At 50.5% G+C, this 25,157-nt stretch overlaps 2 protein-coding genes across 4 annotated transcripts; one reads left to right on the forward strand and one right to left on the reverse strand.

The window, feature by feature from the left end:
• Nucleotides 1-4,778: 4,778 nt before the first annotated feature.
• On the reverse strand, nucleotides 4,779-11,275 carry Psmb9 (proteasome 20S subunit beta 9). Of its 2 annotated transcripts, none has more exons than XM_040732401.1 (6): nucleotides 11,141-11,275; nucleotides 8,631-8,698; nucleotides 7,484-7,615; nucleotides 6,842-6,971; nucleotides 6,282-6,423; nucleotides 4,779-5,354 (listed from the first exon to the last, which is right to left on the reverse strand). In XM_040732401.1, the coding sequence occupies exons 2-6, from the start codon at nucleotides 8,687-8,689 to the stop codon at nucleotides 5,227-5,229; spliced, it is 591 nt and encodes a 196-aa protein (XP_040588335.1). In that variant the 5' UTR covers nucleotides 8,690-8,698; nucleotides 11,141-11,275; the 3' UTR covers nucleotides 4,779-5,226. The 2 variants fall into 2 exon arrangements, with proteins under 2 accessions (XP_040588335.1, XP_005086917.1); XM_005086860.4 differs by lacking the exon at nucleotides 11,141-11,275 and adding an exon at nucleotides 10,234-10,373.
• Tap1 (transporter 1, ATP binding cassette subfamily B member) lies at nucleotides 10,503-25,157 on the forward strand. 2 transcript variants are annotated; one of them, XM_040732400.1, is made up of 11 exons: nucleotides 10,503-11,406; nucleotides 12,171-12,285; nucleotides 12,399-12,529; nucleotides 13,449-13,654; nucleotides 14,165-14,362; nucleotides 15,940-16,068; nucleotides 16,411-16,599; nucleotides 17,376-17,549; nucleotides 18,202-18,364; nucleotides 18,745-18,881; nucleotides 20,749-20,967. In XM_040732400.1, the coding sequence occupies exons 1-11, from the start codon at nucleotides 10,881-10,883 to the stop codon at nucleotides 20,785-20,787; spliced, it is 2,007 nt and encodes a 668-aa protein (XP_040588334.1). In that variant the 5' UTR covers nucleotides 10,503-10,880; the 3' UTR covers nucleotides 20,788-20,967. The 2 variants fall into 2 exon arrangements, with proteins under 2 accessions (XP_040588334.1, XP_040588333.1); XM_040732399.1 differs by lacking the exon at nucleotides 20,749-20,967 and adding an exon at nucleotides 24,535-25,157 and having other exon boundaries at nucleotides 10,511-11,406.

Genomic DNA, 25,157 nt, shown 5'->3' on the forward strand with positions numbered 1-25,157 from the left:
GTTAATTAAACCAGGATGAACTGTCTACAGTGGGTGACACCATTCCCTGGGATGGGACCCGGGTTGTATAAAAACCTCTTTTGGATTTTGCAGCCATCTGCACTCACACGCAGACACAAATACACACACAATTCAAAGTAAATAAATATTAAAAACCGAAGGAGAAACGAACTGAGCACGGAATTTATTGTATCCTAAAGTTGCTGGGCCACTGTATAAAGGTGTTTGGCTTTGGCACAGCTCCTCCTCTTCTGCTGTCTCTGTCTTGTCCCGAGACAGTTTTGCTCTGCAAGGTCATTGGAAGGTTTTGTTTGTTTTTAAATCTTGGCCAGTTCCCACTGGAATGAAATATTCTGTAACTCATGGACTTATGTAATATCACGGGGAAAAGTCTTTTCAAAGGTTTCTTTAAAATCTTGGCAGCAGAGCCGGGCGGTGGTGGCGCACGCCTTTAATCCCAGCACTCGGGAGCCAGAGGCAGGTGGATCTCTGTGAGTTCGAGGCCAGCCTGGTCTACAGAGCGAGTTCCAGGACAGCTTCCAAAGCCACAGAGAAACCCTGTCTCGAAAAACCAAAAAAAAAAAAAATCTTGGCAGCAGGAAAGTCTGTCAAGAAGGCGGGGAGACCCCAGGGCGTCAGCTGAGGGCCCTGGCAGAAGCAGCAGAGGTCTGGTCGCAGTCGTGGAAAAGGCAGGAGCCCCTGGACCCTTCATATGTCAGTGGGAGTAGACGAAACCCCTCACCGGGTCTACCTCACCACGCAGAGACAACAGATCCAGTAAAGGGCTGGCGTCACAAGCAGCCATGGGCTGCCTGGTGTGGTCCTGGCAGCTGAACTCCCTTGGTGAGAGCAGTGTGTGGTCTTTTTAAAACAATGACTTATTTTATGTGGACGAGTGCTTTGCCTGTAAGTTCATGTTCACCATGTGCGTGCAGTGCCTCAGGAGGTCAGAGAGAGCGTCAGGTCCCCCTGGAACTGGAGTCACAGGTGATTGTGAGCCACCATTTGGGTGCTGGAACCAAACCAGAGTCCTCTGCAAGAGCGACACGAGTTTTAACCGCAGAGCCATCTGACCAGCACTTTTCCAAGGTGTTTGTTTTGTGAGACAAGGTCTGACTATGTAGCCTTAGCTAGCCTGGAACTTGCTCTGTAGACCAGGCTGGCCTTGAACTCATAGAGATCCGCCTGCCTCTGCCTCCCTAGTGTTGGGATTAAAGGTGCATGCCACCAACCCAGAGCTTTCTCAGACTTTTGAGAATTTTTAGGTCATTTACTTCTAATTTTTCTTGTTATAATAAAAATGTATTTTCTTTTAAAGTCATTCCACTTGCATTATTGATGATGGTGTAGGTGTACATGTATGTGCACGTATGCACTAGTACATGTACTGCGCATGATTCAGTGCCTGCGAAGAGGTCAGAGGACAACTTTCAGTAGGAGCCAGGAATCAAACTCTTGATCAGGCTTGGTCAGCTAGTGCTGTTACCCACTGAGCCATCTTGGGAGCGCAAGTGAATGTATTTGAAGGGATACAATTCTTTCAAAAACACAGATTTAGCCACATCCTATAAAATTTAACATGTAAAATTTTATTGTACATAGTGCTGGGCCTCATAAGGACATTTTTATGTAAGTAGTGCGCTAGATAGTTTTTTTTTTTTTTTTTTTTTTGGTTTTTCGAGACAGGGTTTCTCTGTAGCTTTGGAGGCTGTCCTGGAACTCGCTCTGTAGACCAGGCTGGCCTCGAACTCACAGAGATCCGCCTGCCTCTGCCTCCCGAGTGCTGGGATTAAAGGCGTGCGCCACCAACGCCCGGCTTGTGCTAGATAGTTTTGTGCCAACTTGACGCAGCTAAAGCCATCTTGAGAGGGTGGCTTAAGAAAACGACTCCATAAGATCAGGCTGTAGGCGAGTCTGTAGTAGTTTTCTTGGTTAGTGATTGACGGGGGAGGGCCCAGCCCATTGTGGGTGATCCCATCCCTGGGCTGCTGGCCCTGGGTTCTATAAGAAAGCAGGCTGAGCAGCCACGAGGAGCAAGCCTGTAAGCAGCATCCTTCATGGCCTATGCATCAGCTCCTGCCTCCAGGTTCCTGCCCTGTGTGGGTTCCCGTCCTGACTTCCTTGGATGATGAACAGTGATGGGCAAGTGTAAGCCAGATAAACCCATTCCTCTCCAGGTTGCTTTGGTCCTTGGGTTTCTTTACAGCAATAGTCACCCTAACCAAGACAAGCATAAAATGTGCTTTGATCACATTGCCCCTTCCATTGCCTCCTTCCTGTAGACATGGCTTCACTTCCTGTCCACAGCCTGTGCTTCCCTGGACCTGCAACTTTTTTCCCCCTTTGGAGACAGGATCTCACAGTCAATTCCGGATCTGCCTTGAACTCACAGAGACCTGCCTGCTCTGCCCCTCTAGCGCTGCGACTGGTCACAGGTAGCATTTTCAGTATGTAACATTTGTTACCAGACAGTTCCCAATGGGGTTATTTCATTTGTGGTTTTGTCTTAAATGCCTGTTTACCAGTATTTGTTAGTTTCCAAAGCACCAGGATTTGAAGTGTCATTTTGTTGCCATGTTCTAATTTTCTTTCAGGGTTGTTACAGAACACAGTTTGCAGGCATCTGGCTCTCTGAAATTAACTAGGGATTGCTTTAGTACCCTTGTAAACCACTCAGTTCCTGTCCCACATGGTTTTAAAAGTTGAATACAGCTTTTGGTATTTGGGGTGGAGATTTAAATACAGAATTTTATTAGTCTTCCGCCTGGTTTTCTTTCTTCGCTTTTACTGCCTGGTGACTCAGAGCCAACTGTGTCCTGTTGATGGCTTTTGACAAATATGTGTCTTGTTAAATTAGCCCTTTGAGAACTCCAAAAAGTCCCAACTGGTAACATTTTTTGATTTCCACAGTATAGGCATTCCCACTGCAGCTAACATTAAGTTGCCGGTGGTTAACAATTGCCTCTCAAAATTATCCAGTGTTTTACATGGATCTGCCAACCAGTGCAAGCCAGTTATATGGTGTTTGTTGATTTTGCAGGATGCATGTGTGCCCTGAGGTCAGAGGACAACTCCAAGAAGTTGGCATTCTCCTTTGACTTGGCTAGTTAGGTTTGGTGACAAGCGCCTTTACCTACTGAGTCATTGGTCTGGCCATATTATTTCTTAACATTTATGCAGTTTATTTATTTATTTATTGTTTGGTTGGTTGCTTTTAGAGACAGGGCTTTTCTATGTAACAGTCCTAGCTGTCCTGGAGCTTGCTCTGTAGACCAGGCTGGCCTTGAACTCACAAAGATCCGCCTACTTCTGCCTCCTGAGTGCTGGGACTAAAGGCATACACCACTACTACCCAGATATATAGGTTTAAGCCTTGGCTTTCTTTCTTTTTCTTACTCCATTTTCCCTTTGTCTCAGTTGCTTTTTAAACTGTCTGCCTCTGGTAGATGTTTCAAACTCTTGGAATGAAGAGTGAAATGAGACAGTTATTTGATCGCCGGAAACAAAGGGAAACCTTCCAGTTTGAGCAGGTTTACATTTCAGTTTGTGTGCTGCCTCAGGCGTGTGACAGGCTTGAGGGCTCAAGGCCAACTGAGCTTGGAGAGTCCCCGTACTGCTCTTCTTGCAGTCCCTTCTCGGTTCCTCTCCTAGGGAGACCTCCCTCCTGCCTGCCACTGAGCAACAGTGCAGTGCGGCTGATCTCAGGGCAGGCTTGGGAGTTCTGACTCTGCTCACACTTTCAGTTCCTGCTTTCTGAATCCTACCCAGAGTTCTCAGTGGCCGTCATTCGAGAGAGAGGTTCTTAAACTTCCATCTCAGTTTCAAAATAAATTAAACAGCAAGGCTAGAAGCAACTCCGGGCGTTGTGATTTTAGACACCCCACCACAGGCACCTCATCCAGCCGTGCGGGACCATTCAGAGTACCTTGATTCTGTATGCTCAGCCTTCCATCTTACTGGAGAGTCAGTTTAGTATGATTGCTCATTTAGTTGTCTATTAGCAAAACAGCACTGAGCACTGGAGATGCAAACGGCCTCAGGGCCACGGGGGCGGGGGGGGACGGGGGACGACGACTTCATTTGACCGCAGCAGGATGAAGGGGATGGTTGCACTGCCTCAGGATACGAAAAGAAGCGGGGACTGGCAGCTGTGTTTAACATGGTTTCTGGGGGACCTGTGACAGCTGCCTGTCAAAGGACAATGGTTCTGTAACCTCATCTGTGAGCCCCAGAGTGAAATCTTATCGCCCTTTTCTGAGCGTTACCTCTGAGCTGCACCCAGAGGTCATGTGGAAACTTTTATGGCTTGCATTATTTGAAAAATAGATTTATCTTGTATGCATGTGGAGGCCAGAGGTCAATAGCAGGTGATTTCCTTAGTCACTGTCCGCCTTACTTTTTGAGACAGGGTCTCACCTAGCCTGGAACTTGATTTGGCTGGCCATTGAGTCCCACGGGTCTGTTTCTGCCTCCCCAGCAATGAAGTCCCAGGCAGGTGCCGCCGTGTGAGTGCTGGGAATCCGGTCCCAAGTTTTTGGGCACATCCAGTCCTTTACTTACTGAGCCATCTCCCCAGAACCTGGTCTGCAATATTAAAAAAAACCACTCAGTGGCTAAGTGCCTGGCTACTCTTGCAGAGGACCCAGGTTCAGTTCCCAGCACCCATATGGCGGCTCACAATGAAACTCCAATTCCAGGGTTTCCAATACCCTTCTTCTGGCCTCTGCAGGGGATCTACACACATTCATGAAGAAAAAAGTCAACACACACACATGCAATAAAAGTAAATAAATCTTTAAAAATTAAAAAAAAACATTTGGTACATAGTAACCTCTCATATATGAGGCCTTTTCTCCTGGTGTCTGACACCCCCTTTCTCTGGGGAAGATGTTTTAGCTTGCGGATAGAGGATGATAGGATGATAAGGTATGAAATTTAACAGAAGCATCACAGCTTCCATTTCAATTCTCAACTCCAACTGTATTGAAGTTCATCAAGTTGCGAAGGCTTTGGGTCTGTTTAATTTCGGTGTTGGGTGCTTTCATTTATTTGCAATTTATTTTTATTTGCAAGTGTTTTTTTAATAATAAAATTTATTTTAAAAAAAGGATGAAACGTGTACGCTGATATCTGGCTTGGAAAGAAGTTCCCCTCCCCTACACTGCTTCTTTCTGACGTCCATTCCAGACACAGCACCGGTTCTGTGACGGGGAGTCCGGGGACAAGTCACTCGTCATAGAACTTCGGCAGCTCATCTCCCAGGATTACTCGATGGTCCACGCCAGCGGCTGTGATGGTGACCAGGTAGATGACACCCCCGCTAGAGCCATCGCGGTTCATGGCCAGAGCGATGGCTGCAGAGGGTTTGCGTTGGAGAGAGGAGCAGGAAACGGCTTAGCTTTAACACCCTTCCCTTTACTTTCCAATCATGTGCCGCCTCTCCCTCAAAACTCATCATACAGAAGAGGCATCTGTGGAAATGTCCCGTAAACAGCATCGGCCCGTGTCCCTACTGTGAATGTCCCCACTGTGCTCTCTGCTTCAGGTGACCTACAGATTAACCCGTTGTCCAAATCCTTGAATGTTGAGCAATCAAGTTCCTGTGAGGTGGCTTGGAGCACGGGGCAGCGCTAGCCCAGCACATTGCTGGTGATTTTTTTTGTTTTGTTTTGTTTTTCGAGACAGGGTTTCTCTGTGGCTTTGGAGGCTGTTCTGGAACTAGCTCTTGTAGACCAGGCTGGCCTCGAACTCACAGAGATCCACCTGCCTCTGCCTCCCTAGTGCTGGGATTAAAGGCGTGTGCCACCAACGCCCAGCTTGCTGGTGATCTTATACCCTTATTTGATTTGCTCAAAGCAATTCAGTTCATCCCTACTGCCCCAGAACTCCGTCTCTTTTAGCATTGTCTTGTTCTCTTTCATCTAAAACATTTCCCGGGTTTGCAGGGTGAGCCTGGGGAGATGGCTCAATGGCTAAGAGCAACTATTGTTCTTACAGAGGACCCGAGCTCGGTTCCCAGTACCCACGTCAGGTGGCTCATAGCCGCCTACAACTCCCGTTCCAGGGGATCCTCTTCTGGCCTCCACAGACACGTGCACAAACCCACACACAGACATACTCACAGACACACTCACGCACATGCACATACATAATCAGGTGAATACTGTTTAAAAGCTTGGACATGGGATGGTCACCCACGTATGCATTCTTTGGTTCTTCATAATCTAGTTTCTTTCTGTGTCCACGATCCCTCCCCGGCCACCCCTCCCTCGGCCAGTTACCATTTGTGGTGAAGCGCCTGCACTCCTCAGGGGTCATGCCTGCTTTATATGCTGAGTCCACATAACCGTAAATGTAGGTGCTGCCAGAACCACCGATGGCAAAGGGCTGTCGGATCAGCATTCCTCCCATGGTTCCGTACACCTAGAGAGAGGTTCCGCAGGTCGGAGTCAAGGCTCACCCCACAAGTTCCACCACGGAGACGGGCAAACGTGAAGACCCGGGACCCCCACAACTGAGCCTGCAGTGTGCATCTTATTATTTATTTATTTATTTATTTATTTATTTATTTATTTATTTATGTATGTTTTGAAACAGGGTCTCACTGTGTAGCCCTGGCTGTCCTGGAACTCTGTCTATATCGGGTTCTTCAAACTCACAGAGGTCCACGTGCCCCTGGCTCCCGAGTGCCGGGGCTGAAGGCGTGTGTGTCACCACACCCGGCCTGTAGTGTGCTTTTTTAGAGGAACCGTCTTCGGATCACATTTCCAGAATGACATGAGACTTCCATGTCTCTCAAGAGGGAAGTGGGGAGCCCTGGACCAGGAAGGGACACACTTACCTGGCCCCCCTCACGTTGGTCCCAACCAGCCACCATGAGGTGCGCTGACAAGTCCTCTCGGTACTTGTAGGTGATATTCCTTATCACATTTGCAGCGGCCAGAACAAGGGGCGGCTCTTCCAGTTCCAACCTGGGGGGGGGGATGTGGGGAGCGAGGGTCAGCACCCTGCTCTGAGTCCCATCCTTGGGCTGGCATCGCCCTCTCTGCCAATCACGCTCGAACCAGCAGCTGCCGCAGACTCCAGCTTCTCTCCTGCATGCCCAGGGGAGCTGGGGGTCCCACGTCACCCTCTTTTTCTCGGCTCCACCTTCCCGCTCCTGTTGATAAGCCCCTCCTTGGACTCTAAGGGCCCTGCCCTCCTGGGTAAAAGCAGATAAGCCTTGCTTCCGCCCCAATGACCTTGGTGTCTCATATGGCAGCTGCCTGATATTAGGAGTGGGCCAAATCACTGTCTTCTTCCTGATTTCCTGTATCAGGGCAGTGATGCGCGCTTTCCAAGTCTCCACGGGGGAGACGGGTCACTACTGTGACTTCCTCTCGGCAAAAGCCCCCAGACGTTCCCATGCAAGTTCAAAGCTGGCAAAGCCACACCGCTGAGGAGTTCTACTGGGAGGGGAGTCAGGACCCCGGGGGCTTTGTACCCGTGCAGCTCCAGCTGGTAGGCGGCCATGTCGGCTACGGCTTGGGCATCGGCAGCGGAACCGGAGAGGGCGCAGTAGATCCTCTGGTGCAGAGGAGAAAGCTTGTCAAACACTCGGTTCACCACCGCTTCTCTGTCGGGAAGGAGCCAAACATTCAAGTTGGTCTGACAAGGGAGCAGCGAGGCTTGCGACGCTTGGGTTACAGCAGAAAAAGCAGAAAGATGTTGCCTCAGCTAAGTAATTCACCCGTGCTAACCACGGTCAGGCGTGCTGGGCTGGGGATGTGGCCCAGGTGGCATAGTCCCTACCTGGCAGGCACAAAGCCCAGCAGGGCACACAGCACGGTGGCACTCAGACAGTGCAGGCAGGAGGGTTGGGCGTTCAAGGCCAGTTTAGCTACATAGCAAGTTTGAGGCCAACCTGGGCTACAGGAGACTCTATCTATCTTAGACACTACACTCCCTGAGTTTAGACTTTTAAAGACTTATATTTTATAGCAAAACAACAAAAAGAACACCTAGTTAAGAAAAAAAAATGTGCCTCTGAGCCAGGTTGTGGCGATGCACACCTGTAGTCCCAGCACTCAGGAGGCAGAGGCGGGCAGCCTGGGCTACAGAATGAGTTCCAGGACAGCCAGGGCTACACAGGGAAACCGTCTCAAAAAGAAAGTGTAATAAAAGAAGAAAACCCTGCTTCTTCCTGGCTTTCCTTGGCTGCTAATCACCTGGAGGGGCTGTGGAAGTTCTACAGAACATGGCAAAAGCAGCAGTGAGGTCATCCTACGGCCTCACTGCGTGGGAAGAAAACAGCCAGGAGGGAAGACCAAGCAGATGGGCTTCAAAGTGTGCTGCAAATGAGACACCTGCCTGACAAAACCATTTTTATCCTAAGTGCAGACAGCCGAGTCTGCAGCCTACCCCACGCCCCTCTGAGACACGAATCTGTACGTCTACAAAAAAATTCAGACCTGCAGACCCTTTTGCCCATGAACTGGGAGGTCCAAACACCTACCCAGCATTGCATTATGATTGCTTGCTGGAAAGCTCAGATCCACTTCCTGGATGGCTACCATGCTGTGCAAAATGTACACTTGGGGCCCACTGGTGTCCTTCCCAACACACGGCGGCGGCTCTTTAAGGATACTCACCCTGCGGACACCCGGGAATCAGAGCCCACCACGACACCCCCATCAAACTCCACCGCCATGATGGTTGTCTGCAGAGAGACACAGAGCAGGGGAGTTGTCAGAGCAAGAAGCTCCCTGGCCCTTCATCTTAAGGAAGATGAAACGCTGGTGGTGGCGGTGCCAGGTGACTGACTCAAGGTCACGCAGTCCTTCAGGCCTGAGCGTCCCTGCGTTCTGGGCTGTTGTATCCGGCTGTGGGAGACCGGCACAGCTTGGCTGTGGTACAGCGTAGGGAGTCATCTCCCGAAGCCCCAGCTTCCCTGGGCAAAGAGAAGCAGGGATGGGTTCCTAGAGGCAGAAGCAATCTGTCTGAGAGGGTGACCAGGACAGGGGAAGTAGGCCCAGAGATCGGACTGTCTACACTACTTAGGTGAATCACTGAGACACGAGGCCGGGTCTATCTTGGTCCGAATCGCCCACCTGCACCCTTACTCAGGGGCAGGTTCTCAGGGCTGCTGAGCAAGGGAGACAGGAGAGGCCAGCGGCTAAGGCAGCCGGCAGCCCAGGGAAGGGTGAAGCAGCCAGGATGGTTCAGAGACAGCAGAAGTCTCACCTAGGGGACTTCTCCACAGGAGGGAAGGAGCTGCAGGAGAGCAGCTGGCCAAGAAGGGAATTAAGGGTAGGCGATGAGGATGAAGACACGTCTACTTCCTCCGCATCCCCTGAGCTAAAAGGCACCTTAGAGACCCGTGGCTGCACCGAGAAAACCGAGCTCACGCAGGTCTCACTCTGAACCCTTGACCGATCAGACTTCTACCTCCCGCAGTTAGGGGGAGCTTTTCCCAACCTTTCAGGCCACTTCACACTTCACTCTGATGTCCGGGGACCCTGCACCGGAGTCTGCTTTCTGACGCACTGACCACAAATGAAAAGGCCAGAAGTGGCCACTCCGTTCTAACAACTGCTCTCCCAAACCACGCTAGGAGTGTGGTCGGGGACTTTCAGAGAGCAGAAAGCAGCTTCCATCTCCTCCCCAGCTCCTAGGCCGGGGCAAAGTTCTCCTGCAAGCATGGGAGCAGGAGGGGGGAACGGGCCGCACCTGGGCCAAGGAGGACCACTGGTCACCCCCTGCGCGCGGCCCCCATCCCCAGAGAGCTTGTCCTCTCTCAGGGTGGAGGTTGTCCCGGGCCAGGTTAAGCAAAGAGCTGTTTGGTGTATAGTTGCTTCTCAACGAGCCTTCATACAGCCTTCACCCAGGTGCTTCATTCAGGACTCTTTCTTAGCACCTATTCGCAGGGTCCCCAACCCCCGCCCCCCTTAATTTAACCCCACTGCGCAGACCAGAGTGAAAGCGAAAGCGCTTTGTAGCAACTTCCCTTAGATGCTTCCAGCTCCAGCCAAAGTACGCACCTTCCCACCAGCTTCGCGTGCGGGTCCCTCCACAGATCCCCCCCGGACACCACACTTCTGGGCGGGAGGGGGTGGGTGTACCCTTCGTTCACTGTGGAGCGCAAACGCCGGGCGCCACCGGTTTCCTAAGCCTCGGTCTCCTGGTTCACTTCCCAAGCGCTTGAGGGCTCTCTGGTCACCCCAACCCGCTGTCTCTCACCCCCAGACCCATTACCCCGGTGTGGACTTCTCCCGTCCGGAACAAGCCGGCGGTAGGTGCTCCTGCCCGCAGCATCCTAACAGAGCCTGAGCTCGGCTTTCCAATCGGCGGCCGCGCGCGGCGCTCTCAGCTTGCAGCCCGATGCCCCGCCCCATCGCCGCGCAAGGGGCGGGCAGTTCTACCGGGCGCTTGGCGCCCTGAGCCAACCTGATCAGGGCGAATCTGCCCAGAGACAAGTGACGACCCAGGGTCCCGCCCTGAAGCTGGGGTGGGGCCTGCTGGTGGGAAAATTCTTGCGAGCATGGGAAGAAGGCTGGAAAGCCACGGGAGAATGGAGTGACGGAGTAAAACATGGGACGCCAGGGCTGCTGGCTAGAGCTTCAGTTCTGACTTCGGGGGGCAGCTTCCAGGCCAGCCCGGGCAGGCCAGCCTGGGCACGCGTGTCCTAGAAGGGGGCGTGTCTAGCGATTAGGGCCGCCGCTTTCGGTTTCTCCTTCCCCTAAACGCCTGCACTTCTGGCCAGCGCCACCAGCTCTGGCCAGCGCCTGGGACTTTCCGCGCACACCTCCGGGCCCGCCCTTCTTCTCTCCCACGGAGACTCCTGGGCAGCGGGGACGCCGAAAGTCCCAGGCGGAGAGAACAGACCCTGGACAGCGCGCTCCATGGCTGCGCTCGCCTGGCTAGCGGCCGCGCTGCTGCCGCTGGCCGACTGGCTGCTGCTGCGGCCCGGGCTCCCGGGATTCTTTTCCCTGCTGGTTCCCGGGGTGCCGCTGCTCCGGATCTGGGCGGTGGGCTTGAGCCGCTGGGCCATTTTGGGGCTGGGGGTCCGCGGGATCCTCGGGGTCACCACGGGAGCCCACGGATGGGTGGCCGCTTTGCAGCCGCTGACGGCGGCGCTGGGTTTAGCCCAGCCGGGACTTGCCTCGTTCCGAGAGCTGGCCTCCTGGGGAGCACTCCGGGAGCGCGACAACGCTGAAGAGCTGCACTGGGGCAGCCGCCTCGACGCGTTCGTTCTCAGTTATGTAGCAGCACTGCCCGCAGCCGCCCTATGGCACAAGTTGGGGAGCCTCTGGGCGCCCAGCGACCGCAGGGGCGCTGGAGACATGGTGCATCGGCTGCTAGGCTTCCTGGGTTCGGAGAAGCGGCGCCTCCACCTGGTTCTGGTTATCTTGATCCTCTCCTGTCTCGGTAAGGGGGACTCAGGGCGAAAGGGCAGCCACAGGGGACAGCAGGAATCCAGTAACGGCAGAAAGGAAGATTAAAGTGGTCCCGGGAACTGTCAGATGACGTAGGCGGAAAGGGAAGGCAAGGCCCCTGGCCTGAGTGGGAGCTCTTACCAGGGTGCTGAGGACAGGGTCTTCCTGGGAGTAGAACTTTGCACCACACACAGTTCTAGTGTGACGGTTTCTCTCTACATTGCCATCTTTTCTCCCCACCCCTCACCCCCACTTTGAGACGGGGTCTTTCTATGTAGTTCTGCTAGAACTCACTGTGTAGCCCAGGCTGGCCTCAAACTCACAGAGAGACCAGCCTGCCTCTGCCTCGAAGTCCTGGGATTAAAGGCATGTGCCGCAAGCCCTGCTAATCTGCTTTTTACATTAAAAACATTTCATTTGTTTATTTATTTACTTACTTATTTGGGTTTTTCAAGACAGGGTCTCTCTGTGTGGCTTTGGAGCCTGTACTGGAACTCGTTCTGTATGCCAAGCTGACCTCAAACTCACAGACACCCGCCTGCCTCTGCCTCCGGAGTGCTGGGCTTAAAGGAGCGCAAGACCCCTCCCCCCCCATCTTTCTTAATTAGTCCTTGAAAAGTTTGATGTCCCTGAATAAGCTTGGGTCAGCGAGCTCAGCTCCTGCTTTCTGGACAGTGGTGAAGGGTGAGAAGCATGAGGAGATCACAACTGGTGTGTTCGTAACCCTCGCAGCTGAGATAACCCCCTCTCTCCTAGGGGAAATGGCCATTCCTTTCTTCACGGGCCGCATCACTGACTGGATTCTTCAGGACAAGACAGCTTCTAGCTTCATTCGAAACATCTGGCTCATGTCCATTCTCACCCTAGCCAGGTGTGGTGGATGGGAACGGGGACCCCGGGAGGGGAGGGGAGAGGCCGGAATGCTGGGACTCTGTCCCAGGAAGGAGCACGCCTAATCCTCCATCCATCTCTCCAACTCTCTAGTACAGCGCTGGAGTTTGCTGGCGATGGCATCTACAACACCACCATGGGCCACATGCACAGCCGTGCGCATGGAGAGGTGTTTCGGGCTGTCCTTCACCAGGAGACAGGGTTTTTCCTGCAGAACCAAGCAGGTGTCTCACAAAGCCTTTTCATTGTATAATATATATATATATATATATATCCATATACGCCCTCAACTGCACCCCCCCATAAACATGTACACACATGCTGCCTAGATCAACCCCCAGCACCATATAAACGGGGTGCGGCAATCCCAGCACTTGGGCGATAGAGGCAGGGGATAGAGGTTGAAGTTCAAAGTCATTCATCCACACAGCCAATCTGAGGCTAGCCTAGGCTACACCAGAGCCTGTCTTAAAACCCGGGGCTTCCTGTATGTCCAGCAAAAGCTCTACCAGCTTTGCAAACCCCCCTCCCCCAAGCCTCCCTATTCATGGCACATGACATTGTCCTCTTTACTAAGAAAAATAGTGTTTGCATTCAAAACTCCCCACGGATGGAAACCTCAGCTGTGATGTCCCACTGCCTCGTTTGAAAAACAGATGCGCATAGGCAGTGACCATGGGTGACACCAGGGTCTCCATTTTCCTGGCAGCAACCTCCCTTCTCTCTATGTCTACTGGATGACCAGTGTCAGGACACAGCACAAATATACATGGTCTTTGAGAAGTCAAGAAAGCATTCAGGGAACTAGAAATCCACCGTGTAGCCCTGGCTGGCCTGGAATTCACTGTGTAGAGCAGGCTGGCCTTCCCTGCCTCTACCCCCCACCCCCAGAGTGTTGAGATTCAAGGTGTGTGCCGCCACACCCAGCTACATCAACTTCGTTATAGGCCGACACACGTCTGCCGGAATGTTCCTTTCCCTGTCCCTGCACCGAAGCTCCCACACCCACCCAAGCTCCTACCCCTGCTAGCTGCAGCCTCCTCGGGACGCCGCGCTGACATGTGCCCACCGTGGTCCCCTGTCATCCCTTAGCTCCCCCTCGTCTCTGTGAACTCACTGTCTCTCCTGTCCTCAACGTGGCAGGTTCCATCACGTCTCGGGTGACTGAGGACACATCCAAGGTCTGTGAGTCTATTAGTGACAAGCTGAACCTGCTGATGTGGTACCTGGGGAGAGGCCTGTGTCTCCTGGCGTTCATGTTTTGGGGGTCAGTGTCCCTCACTCTGGTCACCCTGGCCGCCCTGCCCCTGCTTTTCCTCCTGCCTCAGAAGCTGGGGAAGGTGTACAAGGTACGTCCTCAGGGGTCGACTGTATTCGGTGAGACTTTCCACTGCTTCCCCGTCATCCCGAGCCCCTGCCCCTGCTGCCCCCCCTGCCCCCCCCTGCCCTGCATCCACAGCCATGTTCTCAGCCTTCTCGTCTAACTTCCCGCCACAGTCTGCCCTTGTGAATCAGACCCCAGGCTGGAGAGGCAGTTCAGGGCTAAGGGTGCCGGCTGCTCCTCCAGAGGACCCGGGTTTGGTCCCCCCAACACCCACACCAGGCAGTTCACAACGTAGTCTGATGCCCTCTTCTGGTCTTCGTGGACACTTATATACACATGATGCACGCACAGATGTAAAAACAAAGACGCTGAATTAGCTTCCTCCTCCCATCTTCTACCTAGAAGCATGGCTGCAGACCTTCCTCTGTCCCTCTGGCTCTTGACTTTAATTCTCCAGGCAGGTAGCCTAGGTACTGGCATTCTTTCTCACTTGCACACCCGCGTGACGTCTCCGGGCCCTCGTCTCCCCCCACAGTCGCTGGAAGCGAGGGTGCAGGAGTCTCTAGCGGAGTCCACGCAGGTGGCCATTGAGGCCCTGTCGGCGATGCCTACGGTGCGGAGTTTTGCCAACGAGGAGGGAGAGGCCCAGAAGTTTAGGCAGAAGCTGGAGGAAATGAAGGCGCTCAGCAAGAAGGAGGCCTTGGCCTACGTCGTCGAAGTCTGGACCACGAGCGTGAGTGCTCCCATTCCTCTGTCCCATCACATCGTCTTCGTCTTACTGTTTCCCAACCCTGCTTCTGTCCCTCCTCCAGGGGGGCGGAGCGGCTTGGGGTGTCCAGTCACTCGCTCTCTGTCCTTAGTTCCCTCCCTGTCTGGTGGTGCTGGGAAGCAGCCTTCCACAGGGGCAAGCAGTCTGCTCGGCCTGTGGCGCTAGCGAGACACCACTCTCCCAGCTCCGGGTCGTTCCTTTGCCCCTCGGAAATCCACCCACTCCTGCGCTTCACTGTGTGTGGGCTTCACGCCGGCACCGTGTGGGCGAGCTCGTGGGAGCCAGGAGAAGGGGCCAGAGGCCGGTGGCCGGGGGCATCTGTGATAATGACGGAACTAGAAGCGAGCGACTAGAGGTTCCCGGCTCCATCCTGCCATCAACCAGCTCTGTCTGTCACCACGCACGCACGCACGCATGCAAAGACGCACGCACGAATGCACGCACGCACGCACGGACGCACACATTAACCTTTTTTTCTCAGGCTGTTTCCCTGTTTTGGAAAGGGGGAGTAAAAGCTGATGTGGTGGTTCACACCTGTAATCCCAGTACTCAGACTGAGGCAGGAGGATTGCTGTGAGTTCCCAGACATCTCGGGGCTATGATGTGGGGGTGTAGGTCTATGAGATGGCTCAGGAGGTAAGGATGCCTGCCGCCAGACTTGATGACCCCGAGCTCCATCTCTGGAGCCCACGTGACAGAAGGAGATAATTGACCCCTGAAAGTTGTCCTCTGACCCCCACAAGGTGCACCATAGCACCCACTCACATATAAACAAGCAAATAAATGTGGGTTTTAACCATAGCAGCCACTTATATATAAACAAATAAATAAATGTAGGTTTTAAAAAGTAAGTAAAAACAAGCAAAACAGCAACAAGAAAGGACTAATAAACTGTGTTCACTCTCTCCCCTGGGGTGGGGGAACTTCTTTACAGAGGCTTCTGATGTGAGAATTATCTGATGGCTCAGGCATTAAGAGCACAAGTCTTTTTGTTTGTTTGTTTGTTGCTTGGTTTTTCAAGGCAGGGTTTCTCTGTATTGTTTTGGAGTCTGTCCTGGAACTTGCTCGGTAGACCAGGCTGGTCTTGAACTCACAGAGATCCGCCTGCCTCTGCCTCCCGAGTGCTGGGATTAAAGGCGTGCGCCACCAACCCCGGCTAAGAGCACAAGTCCTTAATCCCAGCACTCAGGAGGCAAAGGTGGGTAGATCTCTGTGAGTTTGAGGACAGCCAGTTCCAGGACAGCCAGAGCTACACAGGGAAACCCTGTTGTGGAAAATACAACCGCAGATGACCAACACTTATGTAGGGCAACTCACAACTGCTTGCAACTGTAGTTCCTGGGGTTCTGACGCCCTCTTTTGGCCTCTGCGCGCGCGCGCGTGCGCGCACACACACACGCGCACACACACACACACACACACACACCTTAAAATTGTGATGAGGACATGGAGGAACCCCTGAGCTGTTGTCTTTTATGTCTGGGAGAATGGACTCCACTTGTGACCATTCCGGTCCGTTTTATCACATGGTTTCCCCGTAGATCTCGGGAATGCTGCTGAAGGTGGGAATCCTGTACATGGGCGGGCAGCTGGTGGTCAGAGGGGCTGTCAGCAGTGGAGACCTTGTCTCCTTTGTTCTCTACCAACTGCAGTTCACCACTGCCGTTCAGGTGAGCCCAACCCACCCTCGACATCTTCCCCCCACCCCTGTCCTGCCCCTCCCCCGCCACAGTGCCTCGACTTTCCCTGCCTGCCCATTGGCTATCCCTGCCTGCCCATTGGCTATCCCTGCCTGCCCATTGGCTATCTCTGCCTGCCCATTGGCTATCTCTGCCTGCCTCCATTGGCGATCCCTGCCTGCCCATTGGCTATCTCTGCCTGCCCATTGCTGTCTGATGTTTTGCTTGACTCTCTGCCTCTTCGTATCACTGAAGGCTGTCAAAGCAGGTTAGAACACCCACCTGCTTTCACAGCCCGTCCTGGCCCCGCCCACACTCCTCTCTGCTATGCAGGCTCTGCTCTCCTACTATCCCTGGATGCAGAGGGCTGTGGGCTCCTCAGAGAAGATATTTGAATACCTGGACCGGAGTCCTTGCTCTCCGCTCAGTGGCTCTTTGGCGCCCTTAAACATGAAAGGTCTCGTCGAGTTCCAAGACGTCTCCTTTGCCTATCCAAACCATCCCGATGTCCAGGTGCTTCAGGTATGCGCCCCCTCCTCAATCTTGAATCCCACCCTCCCATCTTCACCCCTTCCATCCTCTTACCAATGGCCCAGGTCCTTTTCCTAGCCCTCAAAGGCGTGGATGAGAACCATGTGTCTCTACATCACCCCAACCCAAACACGGACTTGGTTTTCCAATGATACCGAGAAGAGGCTTCACGGAGAAGGCTTCTGGGCCTGGAGCGATGGCTGAGCGGCTAAGAGCATGCGCTGTTCTTGCAGAGCGCACCCCCAGCTCGGTGCCCAGCATGCAAAGGGTGGCTCACAACCACGTGCTCCATTTCCAGGGGGAATCCTACACCCTCTTTTGACTTCTGTGGGCACAAGGCATGAACACGGCACAGATGCACACATGCTGGGGAAGTAGTCATACGTATAAAATTAAATAAATGAATCGAAAAAAAGATTTAAGAGAAAGTCCCTGTAGCAAAGGAGTTGGCACGGTGACAGTGTGACTCCAGCTGTCACGTGTGATGCAGATAGGATTTCTGCTCCCCGGAGGGAATGCTCAGCCTCCACCCTCCAGTTTCACTCAACGCTTCCCGACCACACCTTTGCCCCAGTCTCTCTCTCTCTCTCTCCTCCTTCGGTGGTGTCATCCCAGAAGCCTGTGTGTACAGAGGCCAGGGACTACTGTGCAATCTCTTATTTTTCCTCTTGGGTACTATGTCATGTTATCTATGTAATATGTCATGTTATCCAGTGACACACTCTCCAAGCTAAAGGAGCTTTTGCCATGTGCTTCTCTGGGTCCAGGGGCTGACGTTCACGCTGCATCCTGGAAAGGTGACGGCGTTGGTGGGGCCCAACGGGTCAGGGAAGAGTACCGTGGCCGCCCTGCTGCAGAATCTGTACCAGCCGACGGGGGGCCAGCTGCTGCTGGACGGACAGCCCCTGGTCCAGTATGATCACCACTACCTGCACACTCAGGTGAGCGGAGGAGGAGGGAAGGAGATCAAGCCAGGAGAATAATCTCAGTGAAAACTCTTGCAGAAGGTTGGGGGGGGTGGGTGGTGGTGGTGCAGGCAATCGGGGCAGAGTGGGGGCTGTGTGCGGGACATGCGACTGCGCTGTGTGCACTCGCTCGTGAGTCCGCGGGACACGCGACTGCGCGGTGTGCATCTGCTTGTGAATCCGCGGGACACGGGACTGTGCAGTGTGCACCTGCTCGTGAGTCCTCGGGACATGCGACTGCGCGGTGTGCACTCGCTCGTGAGTCCGTGGGACACGGGACTGCGCGGTGTGCACCTGCTCGTGAGTCCGTGGGACACGGGACTGCGCGGTGTGCACCTGCTCGTGAGTCCGCGGGACACTTGCGACTGCGCCGTGTGCACCTGCTCGTGAGTCCGCGGGACACGGGACTGCGCGGTGTGCACTCGCTCGTGAGTCCGTGGGACACTTGCGACTGTGCGGTGTGCACTCGCTCGTGAGTCTGCGGGACACGGGACTGCGCGGTGTGCACCTGATCGTGAGTCCGCGGGACACTTGCGACTGCGCGGTGTGCACTCGCTCGTGAGTCTGTAGTCCCTAGACAGTGACACTCCCGTGTTTCCTGCCTGTGGCTCTTCACAATTCACCTTAGGTGGCCGCGGTGCAACAAGAGCCACTGCTATTTGGAAGAAGTTTTCGAGAAAATATTGCCTACGGCCTGACCCGGAATCCAACCATGGAGGAAATCACAGCTGTGGCCAAGGAGTCTGGAGCCCACGATTTCATCCCTGGACTCCCTCAGGGCTATGACACAGGTATCTCAGTCTCACCCCAGACTCTGGTAACCTTGCCTCTGTTACTCAGTTCCTCCTGCCCTTTGGATTTCAATTCGTAGCTGAAACTCTTGTTTTTGTGATTCACATCTTCAGAGCTCCATCCATCTTCCCAGGGCCTCCCTTCCGGCTGCCTCTGGGGTGTGTGTGTGTGTGTGTGTGTGTGTGTGTGAGAGAGAGAGAGAGAGAGAGAGAGAGAGAGAGAGAGAGAGAGAGAGAGTCTCTGTATTTGTGTGTATGTGCATTTGTGTGTAAATGTGTCTGTGTTTGTGTGTATGTGTGAGAGAGTCAGAGTGTGTGTGTGTATGTGTGTGTGTGTGTGTACACCTATGTACATCTCAGCTGGTCTCTTCTCTCCGCAGAGGTGGGTGAGTCTGGGAACCAGCTGTCAGGGGGGCAGCGGCAGGCTGTGGCCTTGGCCCGAGCTTTGATCCGAAAACCGCGCCTGCTTATCTTGGATGACGCCACCAGTGCCCTGGATGCCAACAACCAGTTACGGGTGAGCCGTCTGTCCCTTCCTCTTTCTGAGATCATCTTGCTCTAGTCTCTGAAACTCTGAGACCGTACCGGCCTCAGACGTGCAGCAGGCTTTCTTATTTTTGGCTGCCACCCAGCTCCCAAATGATGACACTGAGACTTTTTTAGTTTTGAATGCTCAGCCTGGCTTAGACTCCTTTTTGGCTAGCTCTTTTAACTTAGATTAACCTGTTTCTCTTTGCCTCATGGCTTTTTACCTTTTCTTTCTGTGTGTCCTATTTTTCCTGCTTCTTCTGTGTCTGCCTGGCTGGTCCTGGGCATCTCCCTTTCCTTTCACCACATTCTCCCCTCTTTCTTCTCTCTCTCATTCTTTTTTCCCCGAGCCTAGACTCCTCCTGCTTATTGCGGGAGCTTCTTGTCTCGTCCAGGTCCCACAACTGCTTCATCCCCAAATAAACACAACTGACAACTATATTCATTATTAAACTGTTGGCCAACAGCTAGGTCTTCTTATTGTCCAGCTCTGTCTTAATTATTAGCCCATTTCTATAAATCTATGCATTTCCATGTGGTCTTATCTTACTTGAGGGCGCCTGGAGCACCCTTTCTTCCCAGTCCTTGCATGGCGACTGTGTTTGGCGGGCTCCCTCTGCCTGCCTTTCCCAGAATTCTCCTCATCTAGTCCCGCCTATCCTCCTGCCTCATTGGCCAGACAGTGTTTTATTCATCAACCAATAAGAGAAACATATATACAGGAGGACATCCCCCCCTCACCTGCTATTTATCCTTTCTGCCTGCCAGTCCTGCCTATCCCTCTTCTGTCTAGCTATTGGCCATTCAGCTTTTTTATTAGCCCAATCAGGTGCCTTAGGCAGGCAAGGCGAAACAAATACAACGCATCTATACATAATGGAAAACATCCTTACATTGTCAAATGCAGCAGACACATATGTAACACACCTTCACATAGTTAAAATACTATTCTACAGCATAGACAAATGTAACACATCTTTGCTCAGTTAAAACAATATTTTATAACATAGACCCACGGCAATCTTCCTGCTGCTACCTCTGGGGGAGCGGTTACCCTGCTGTGACCTTCCTAAGGTCTCGGCCCCATGGAATCTGGACTCTGTTGCTCATGTCATCAGTTACACCAACAATGTAACTGTTCAAGCCTATCTTTGGAATTGTCAGGTCCCGTTAGCTTTTCTCCAGGACATTGAGAACCAGTGAGAAGAGCCTCTGTTGTAACAGTGTGGATGTGGGCTGAGCTGGCACCGTGTCCCAGACATGTTACCCTGCCCTTTGTACTCATTCATTCGTCCATCGGGAGTCCTGGCTCTGCATAGTCTGTGAATGGCAAAACAGTTGATTAACCTTCTAAAGGTCACACAGCTATTGAGCAGTGGATCCAAATCCAAGCCATCTGCCCGAACTATTACGTTCTTTGTTACTAAGTTACATTTTTATGTTTATTTATTTTATGTGCACGAACACTTATTTATTTTGTATATGTGCATCTTTTTATTCTATGTGTATGAGAATTTAATTTTTTGTGTGTATGAGTGTTTTGCCTGAATATGTGTGTGCATTGCACAAGTGCCTAGTGCCCTGGAAAGTCAGAAGAGGGTGTTGGATTCCCAGAAACTAGGGTTATGGGTGATTGTAAACCACCATGTGTGTGCTGGGACTCAAATCTGGGTCCTCTGGAAGAGCAGTCAGTGCTTTAACTGCTGAGGATATCCCATGGTAGACAGATTATTCTTTGTGCAGTCAGCTCACAGAAATGACTCTGAGAGTTCTTATTAATTATGTAAGCTCGGCCTTAGCTTAGGCTCATTAAGTTAACCTATATCTTTTAATCTACCTCCTTTTACGTGGCTTAGCTACCATCTCCCTGGAGACTCTGGTTTCCTGCTCTCTGAGTCCTCTCTGTCCCCGGAAGTCCCACCTAACCTCTTCCTGCCTAGTGATTGGCCATTCAGCTCTTCATTGAAATCAGTCACGGTGACACATCTTCACACAGTACAAAGCAATGTTCCACAGCGTCTCCCCAGCTCTGAAGTTAAATTTCTTTAAACTGAACATAAAATTTCTCAAGTTTATTAGTGGGTTACTTAAAAATGTGTATGCAGTACTGAAGGGGACGTGTGGGGCGTGTCCTTGGGGGGGAGGGAGAGGAGGGAAATGGGAGATGGTGTGATTGTATATCATTGTATACATGTGTGAAATTCTCAAAGCATAAATTAATGTGTGTGTGTGTATGTGTGTGTGTGTATGTATGCGGAATTCTCAAAACATAAATGAATATATATTCTTGAATGTAAAAACAAAATCCCACATATGAAGGCTGGACAAGGCAACCCTAGTCTTATTGCAACTTGATATGCCATGTTTGGTTGATATCCCTGGGAGGCTGCTCTTTTCTGAAGGGAAACAGAAGAGTGATGGGGGAGAGGAGAGGTAGAGGGGAGGGATTGGGAGGGGGAGGGGAAACTGGGGTCAGGATGTGATATATGAAAGAAGAAAAATTAAGAGCTAAAAATTTATGCCAGGTGTTGGTGGCACTCGCCTTTAATCCTGGCACTTGGGAGGAAAACAGGCGGATGGATCTCTGTGAGTTCAAGGCCAGCCTGGTCTACAGAGGGAGTGCCAGGATAGGCTCCAAAGTTATATAGAGAAACCCTGTCTTGAAAAAAAACCCACAAATAAATAAATAAAACCTAAAAAATTAAAATTTCCCAGCTTATGGTAGACTACTATGGGTAGACTACTATGTGTAGACTACTGTGGGGACACCAGACCTTGAACAGAGACCCACTTCCCCTTAGGCCTGGGAGCAGGCAACTGTGAGATAATGTTTACTGAAAACAATTCAGTGCTATAAAGCTCTTGATAGGGCTCAGATAAGGGCTTGCTCACTGAAACACCATGACTTTGATCCCCCCTACGGCTAGATGCCTATTCCTGCTCCCAGCTGTGTCTCCCTGATTCTGGGGCTGGAGATTAAACCACCAGCCAGGAGGGTGAGAAGTCTGGGAGAGCTGTGAGAGGTATGTGAGAGCTCGGTTGGAGAATTGTATGTAGATGGATGGCAGAAGTCCTTAAAAAGGGGAGCGTTTTTTCTTGGGGGGCCCCTCCTAAGCTGACTTGGGAAGCATAAAGTTTTCTTAAAGCAACCGACCGGTCTCTGTGTCATCTATCCCGACCACCTCGCTACATTCGCAGATGCAGGCTGCGCAGGCAGGTACAACAGACTACTATGTATAGACTATTATGTGTAGAGTACTATGGGTAGACTACTATGTGTAGACTACTATGTGTAGACTATTATGTATAGACTATTATTTGTAGACTATTATGTGTAGACTACTATGTGTAGACTATTATGTATAGACTATTATTTTGTAGACTATTACAGGTAGACTATTATGGGTAGATTATTATGTGTAGACTATTATGGGTAGACTACTATGTGTAGACTACTATGTGTAGATTATTATGTGTAGACTACTATGTGTAGACTACTATGTGTAGACTATTATAGGTAGACTATTATGGGTAGATTATTATGTGTAGACTACTATGGGTAGACTATTATGTATAGACTATTATAGGTAGACTACTATGTGTAGACTATTATGTGTAGACTATTATAGGTAGACTATTATGGGTAGATTATTATGTGTAGACTATTATAGGTAGATTATTATGTGTAGACTATTATGTGTAGACTACTATGTGTAGACTATTATGTGTAGACTATTATAGGTAGATTATTATGTGTAGACTATTATAGGTAGATTATTATGTGTAGACTATTATGTGTAGACTATTATAGGTAGATTATTATGTGTAGACTATTATGGGTAGACTATTATCTGTAGACTATTATGGGTAGATTATTAAGTGTAGACTACTATGGGTAGACTATTATACGTAGACTATTATGGGTAGATTATTATGGGTAGACTACTATGGGTAGACTACTATGTGTAGACTACTATGTGTAGACTATTATGTATAGACTATTATGTGTAGACTATTATAGGTAGACTATTATGGGTAGATTATTATGTGTAGACTATTATGGGTAGATTATTATGTGTAGACTATTATGGGTAGACTACTATGGGTAGACTACTATGTGTAGACTATTATGTGTAGACTACTATGGATAGACTATTATGTGTAGACTATTATAGGTAGACTATTATGGGTAGATTATTATGTGTAGACTATTATGTGTAGACTACTATGGGTAGACTATTATGTGTAGACTACTATGGGTAGACTATTATGTGTAGACTATTATAGGTAGACTATTATGGGTAGATTATTATGTGTAGACTATTATGTGTAGACTACTATGTGTAGACTATTATGTATAGACTATTATTTGTAGACTATTACAGGTAGACTCCTATGGGTAGACTGCTATGTGTAGACTATTATGGGTAGACTATTATGTGTAGATTATTATGGGTAGACTATTATGGGTAGATTACTATGTGTAGACTATTATGTATAGACTATTATTTGTAGACTATTATAGGTAGACTATTATGGGTAGATTATTATGTGTAGACTATTATAGGTAGACTATTATGTGTAGATTATTATGGGTAGACTACTATGTGTAGACTATTATGGGTAGACTATTATGTGTAGACTATTATTTGTAGATTATTATGTGTAGAGTGCTATGGGTAGACTACTATGTGTAGACTATTATTTGTAGACTATTATAGGTAGACTATTATGGGTAGATTATTATGGGTAGACTACTATGTGTAGACTATTATGTATAGACTATTATTTGTAGACTATTACAGGTAGACTCCTATGGGTAGACTGCTATGTGTAGACTATTATTTGTAGACTATTATAGGTAGACTATTATGGGTAGATTATTATGGGTAGACTACTATGTGTAGACTATTATGTATAGACTATTATTTGTAGACTATTACAGGTAGACTCCTATGGGTAGACTGCTATGTGTAGACTATTATGGGTAGACTATTATGTGTAGATTATTATGGGTAGACTATTATGGGTAGATTACTATGTGTAGACTATTATGTGTAGACTATTATGTATAGACTATTATGTATAGACTATTATTTGTAGACTATTATGGGTAGATTATTATGTGTAGACTATTATAGGTAGACTATTATGTGTAGATTATTATGGGTAGACTACTATGTGTAGACTATTATGGGTAGACTATTATGTGTAGACTATTATTTGTAGATTATTATGTGTAGAGTGCTATGGGTAGACTACTATGTGTAGACTACTATGTGTAGACTATTATGTGTAGACTATTATGTGTAGACTATTATAGGTAGACTATTATGTGTAGACTACTATGTGTAGACTATTATGTGTAGACTATTATTTGTAGATTATTATGGGTAAACTACTATGGGTAGAGTGCTATGTGTAGACTATTATGGGTAGGCACGAGCTCCCAGTTCCCTCCACTTCACATTTTTGCCCATCTGAGCCACCTCTTGTGCAGAGGCCTTAACAAAACAAAGGTTTGGAGAGAAGCACTCAGACCAGGGCTATCAGCACCCTAGGGGTTGTTGGCCGGTGGCAGTGTGTCCTAGCCCCAGAAGGGCAGAGACCCCTGCCCTCAAGGTCTGTCTGTGTCTCTGCAGGTCCAGCGGCTCCTGTATGAGAACCCCGGACCGGCTTCTCCAACCGTGCTGCTAATCACCCAGCAGCTCAGCCTGGTGGAGCAGGCGCACCACATCCTGTTTCTCGAAGAAGGCTCGGTTTGCGAGCAGGGCACCCACCTGCAGCTCATGGAAAAGACTGGAGGTCGCTACCGGGCCATGGTGGAGGCTCTCAAGGCTCCTTCAGATGGACAGGCCTCTGGACCTGCCGACCGCCCTCCAGCACTGTCCTCTGCTAGGTGTGGCGGAGAACCCGGGAGCAAAGATATTATCACACCCATTGACCAGGCTCAGTTGAGGAACTGAGGTACTGGTCACAGGATAAAATGTAACATCTAGGAGACGGCTGGAGTTTACCATGAATGCTATTCCCACCCCGGCCCCTTAGATAGAGTCGATTTCAGGTACCTCAGGCTGACCTTGAACTCCTGCCTCCCCCCCTCCTGGTACTGTTCTGGTATCACAGCACGGGCAAACCTGGTTTATGCGGTGTTGGATGAGAAGAAATGCTCACAGTGAAGCAGTTTGGGATTAACGGAAGGCATAGGCTGGCCTATGGATAACCCGTGAGCTACTGATATTTATAATAAAACTGGCGTTTTGTA

Source organism: Mesocricetus auratus, unplaced genomic scaffold, assembly GCF_017639785.1.
Source record: "Mesocricetus auratus isolate SY011 unplaced genomic scaffold, BCM_Maur_2.0 Super-Scaffold_100027, whole genome shotgun sequence".
NCBI classification, from domain to species: Eukaryota; Metazoa; Chordata; class Mammalia; order Rodentia; family Cricetidae; genus Mesocricetus; species Mesocricetus auratus.

Coding starts and splice junctions, on each gene's coding strand:
- Tap1 (XM_040732399.1), top strand. CDS start 10,881: ATGGCTGCGCTCGCCTGGCTAGCGGCCGCGCTGCTGCCGCTGGCCGAC. Junction 16,069..16,410: donor AGTTCACCACTGCCGTTCAG/GTGAGCCCAACC, acceptor TCTGCTATGCAG/GCTCTGCTCTCCTACTATCC. Junction 18,882..24,534: donor ATGCCAACAACCAGTTACGG/GTGAGCCGTCTG, acceptor GTGTCTCTGCAG/GTCCAGCGGCTCCTGTATGA.
- Psmb9 (XM_005086860.4), bottom strand. CDS start 10,293: ATGCTGCGGGCAGGAGCACCTACCGCCGGCTTGTTCCGGACGGGAGAA. Junction 8,699..10,233: donor CGGGAGAAGTCCACACCGGG/GTAATGGGTCTG, acceptor GTCTCTCTGCAG/ACAACCATCATGGCGGTGGA. Junction 5,355..6,281: donor CAGGCGCTTCACCACAAATG/GTAACTGGCCGA, acceptor AACCCTCTGCAG/CCATCGCTCTGGCCATGAAC.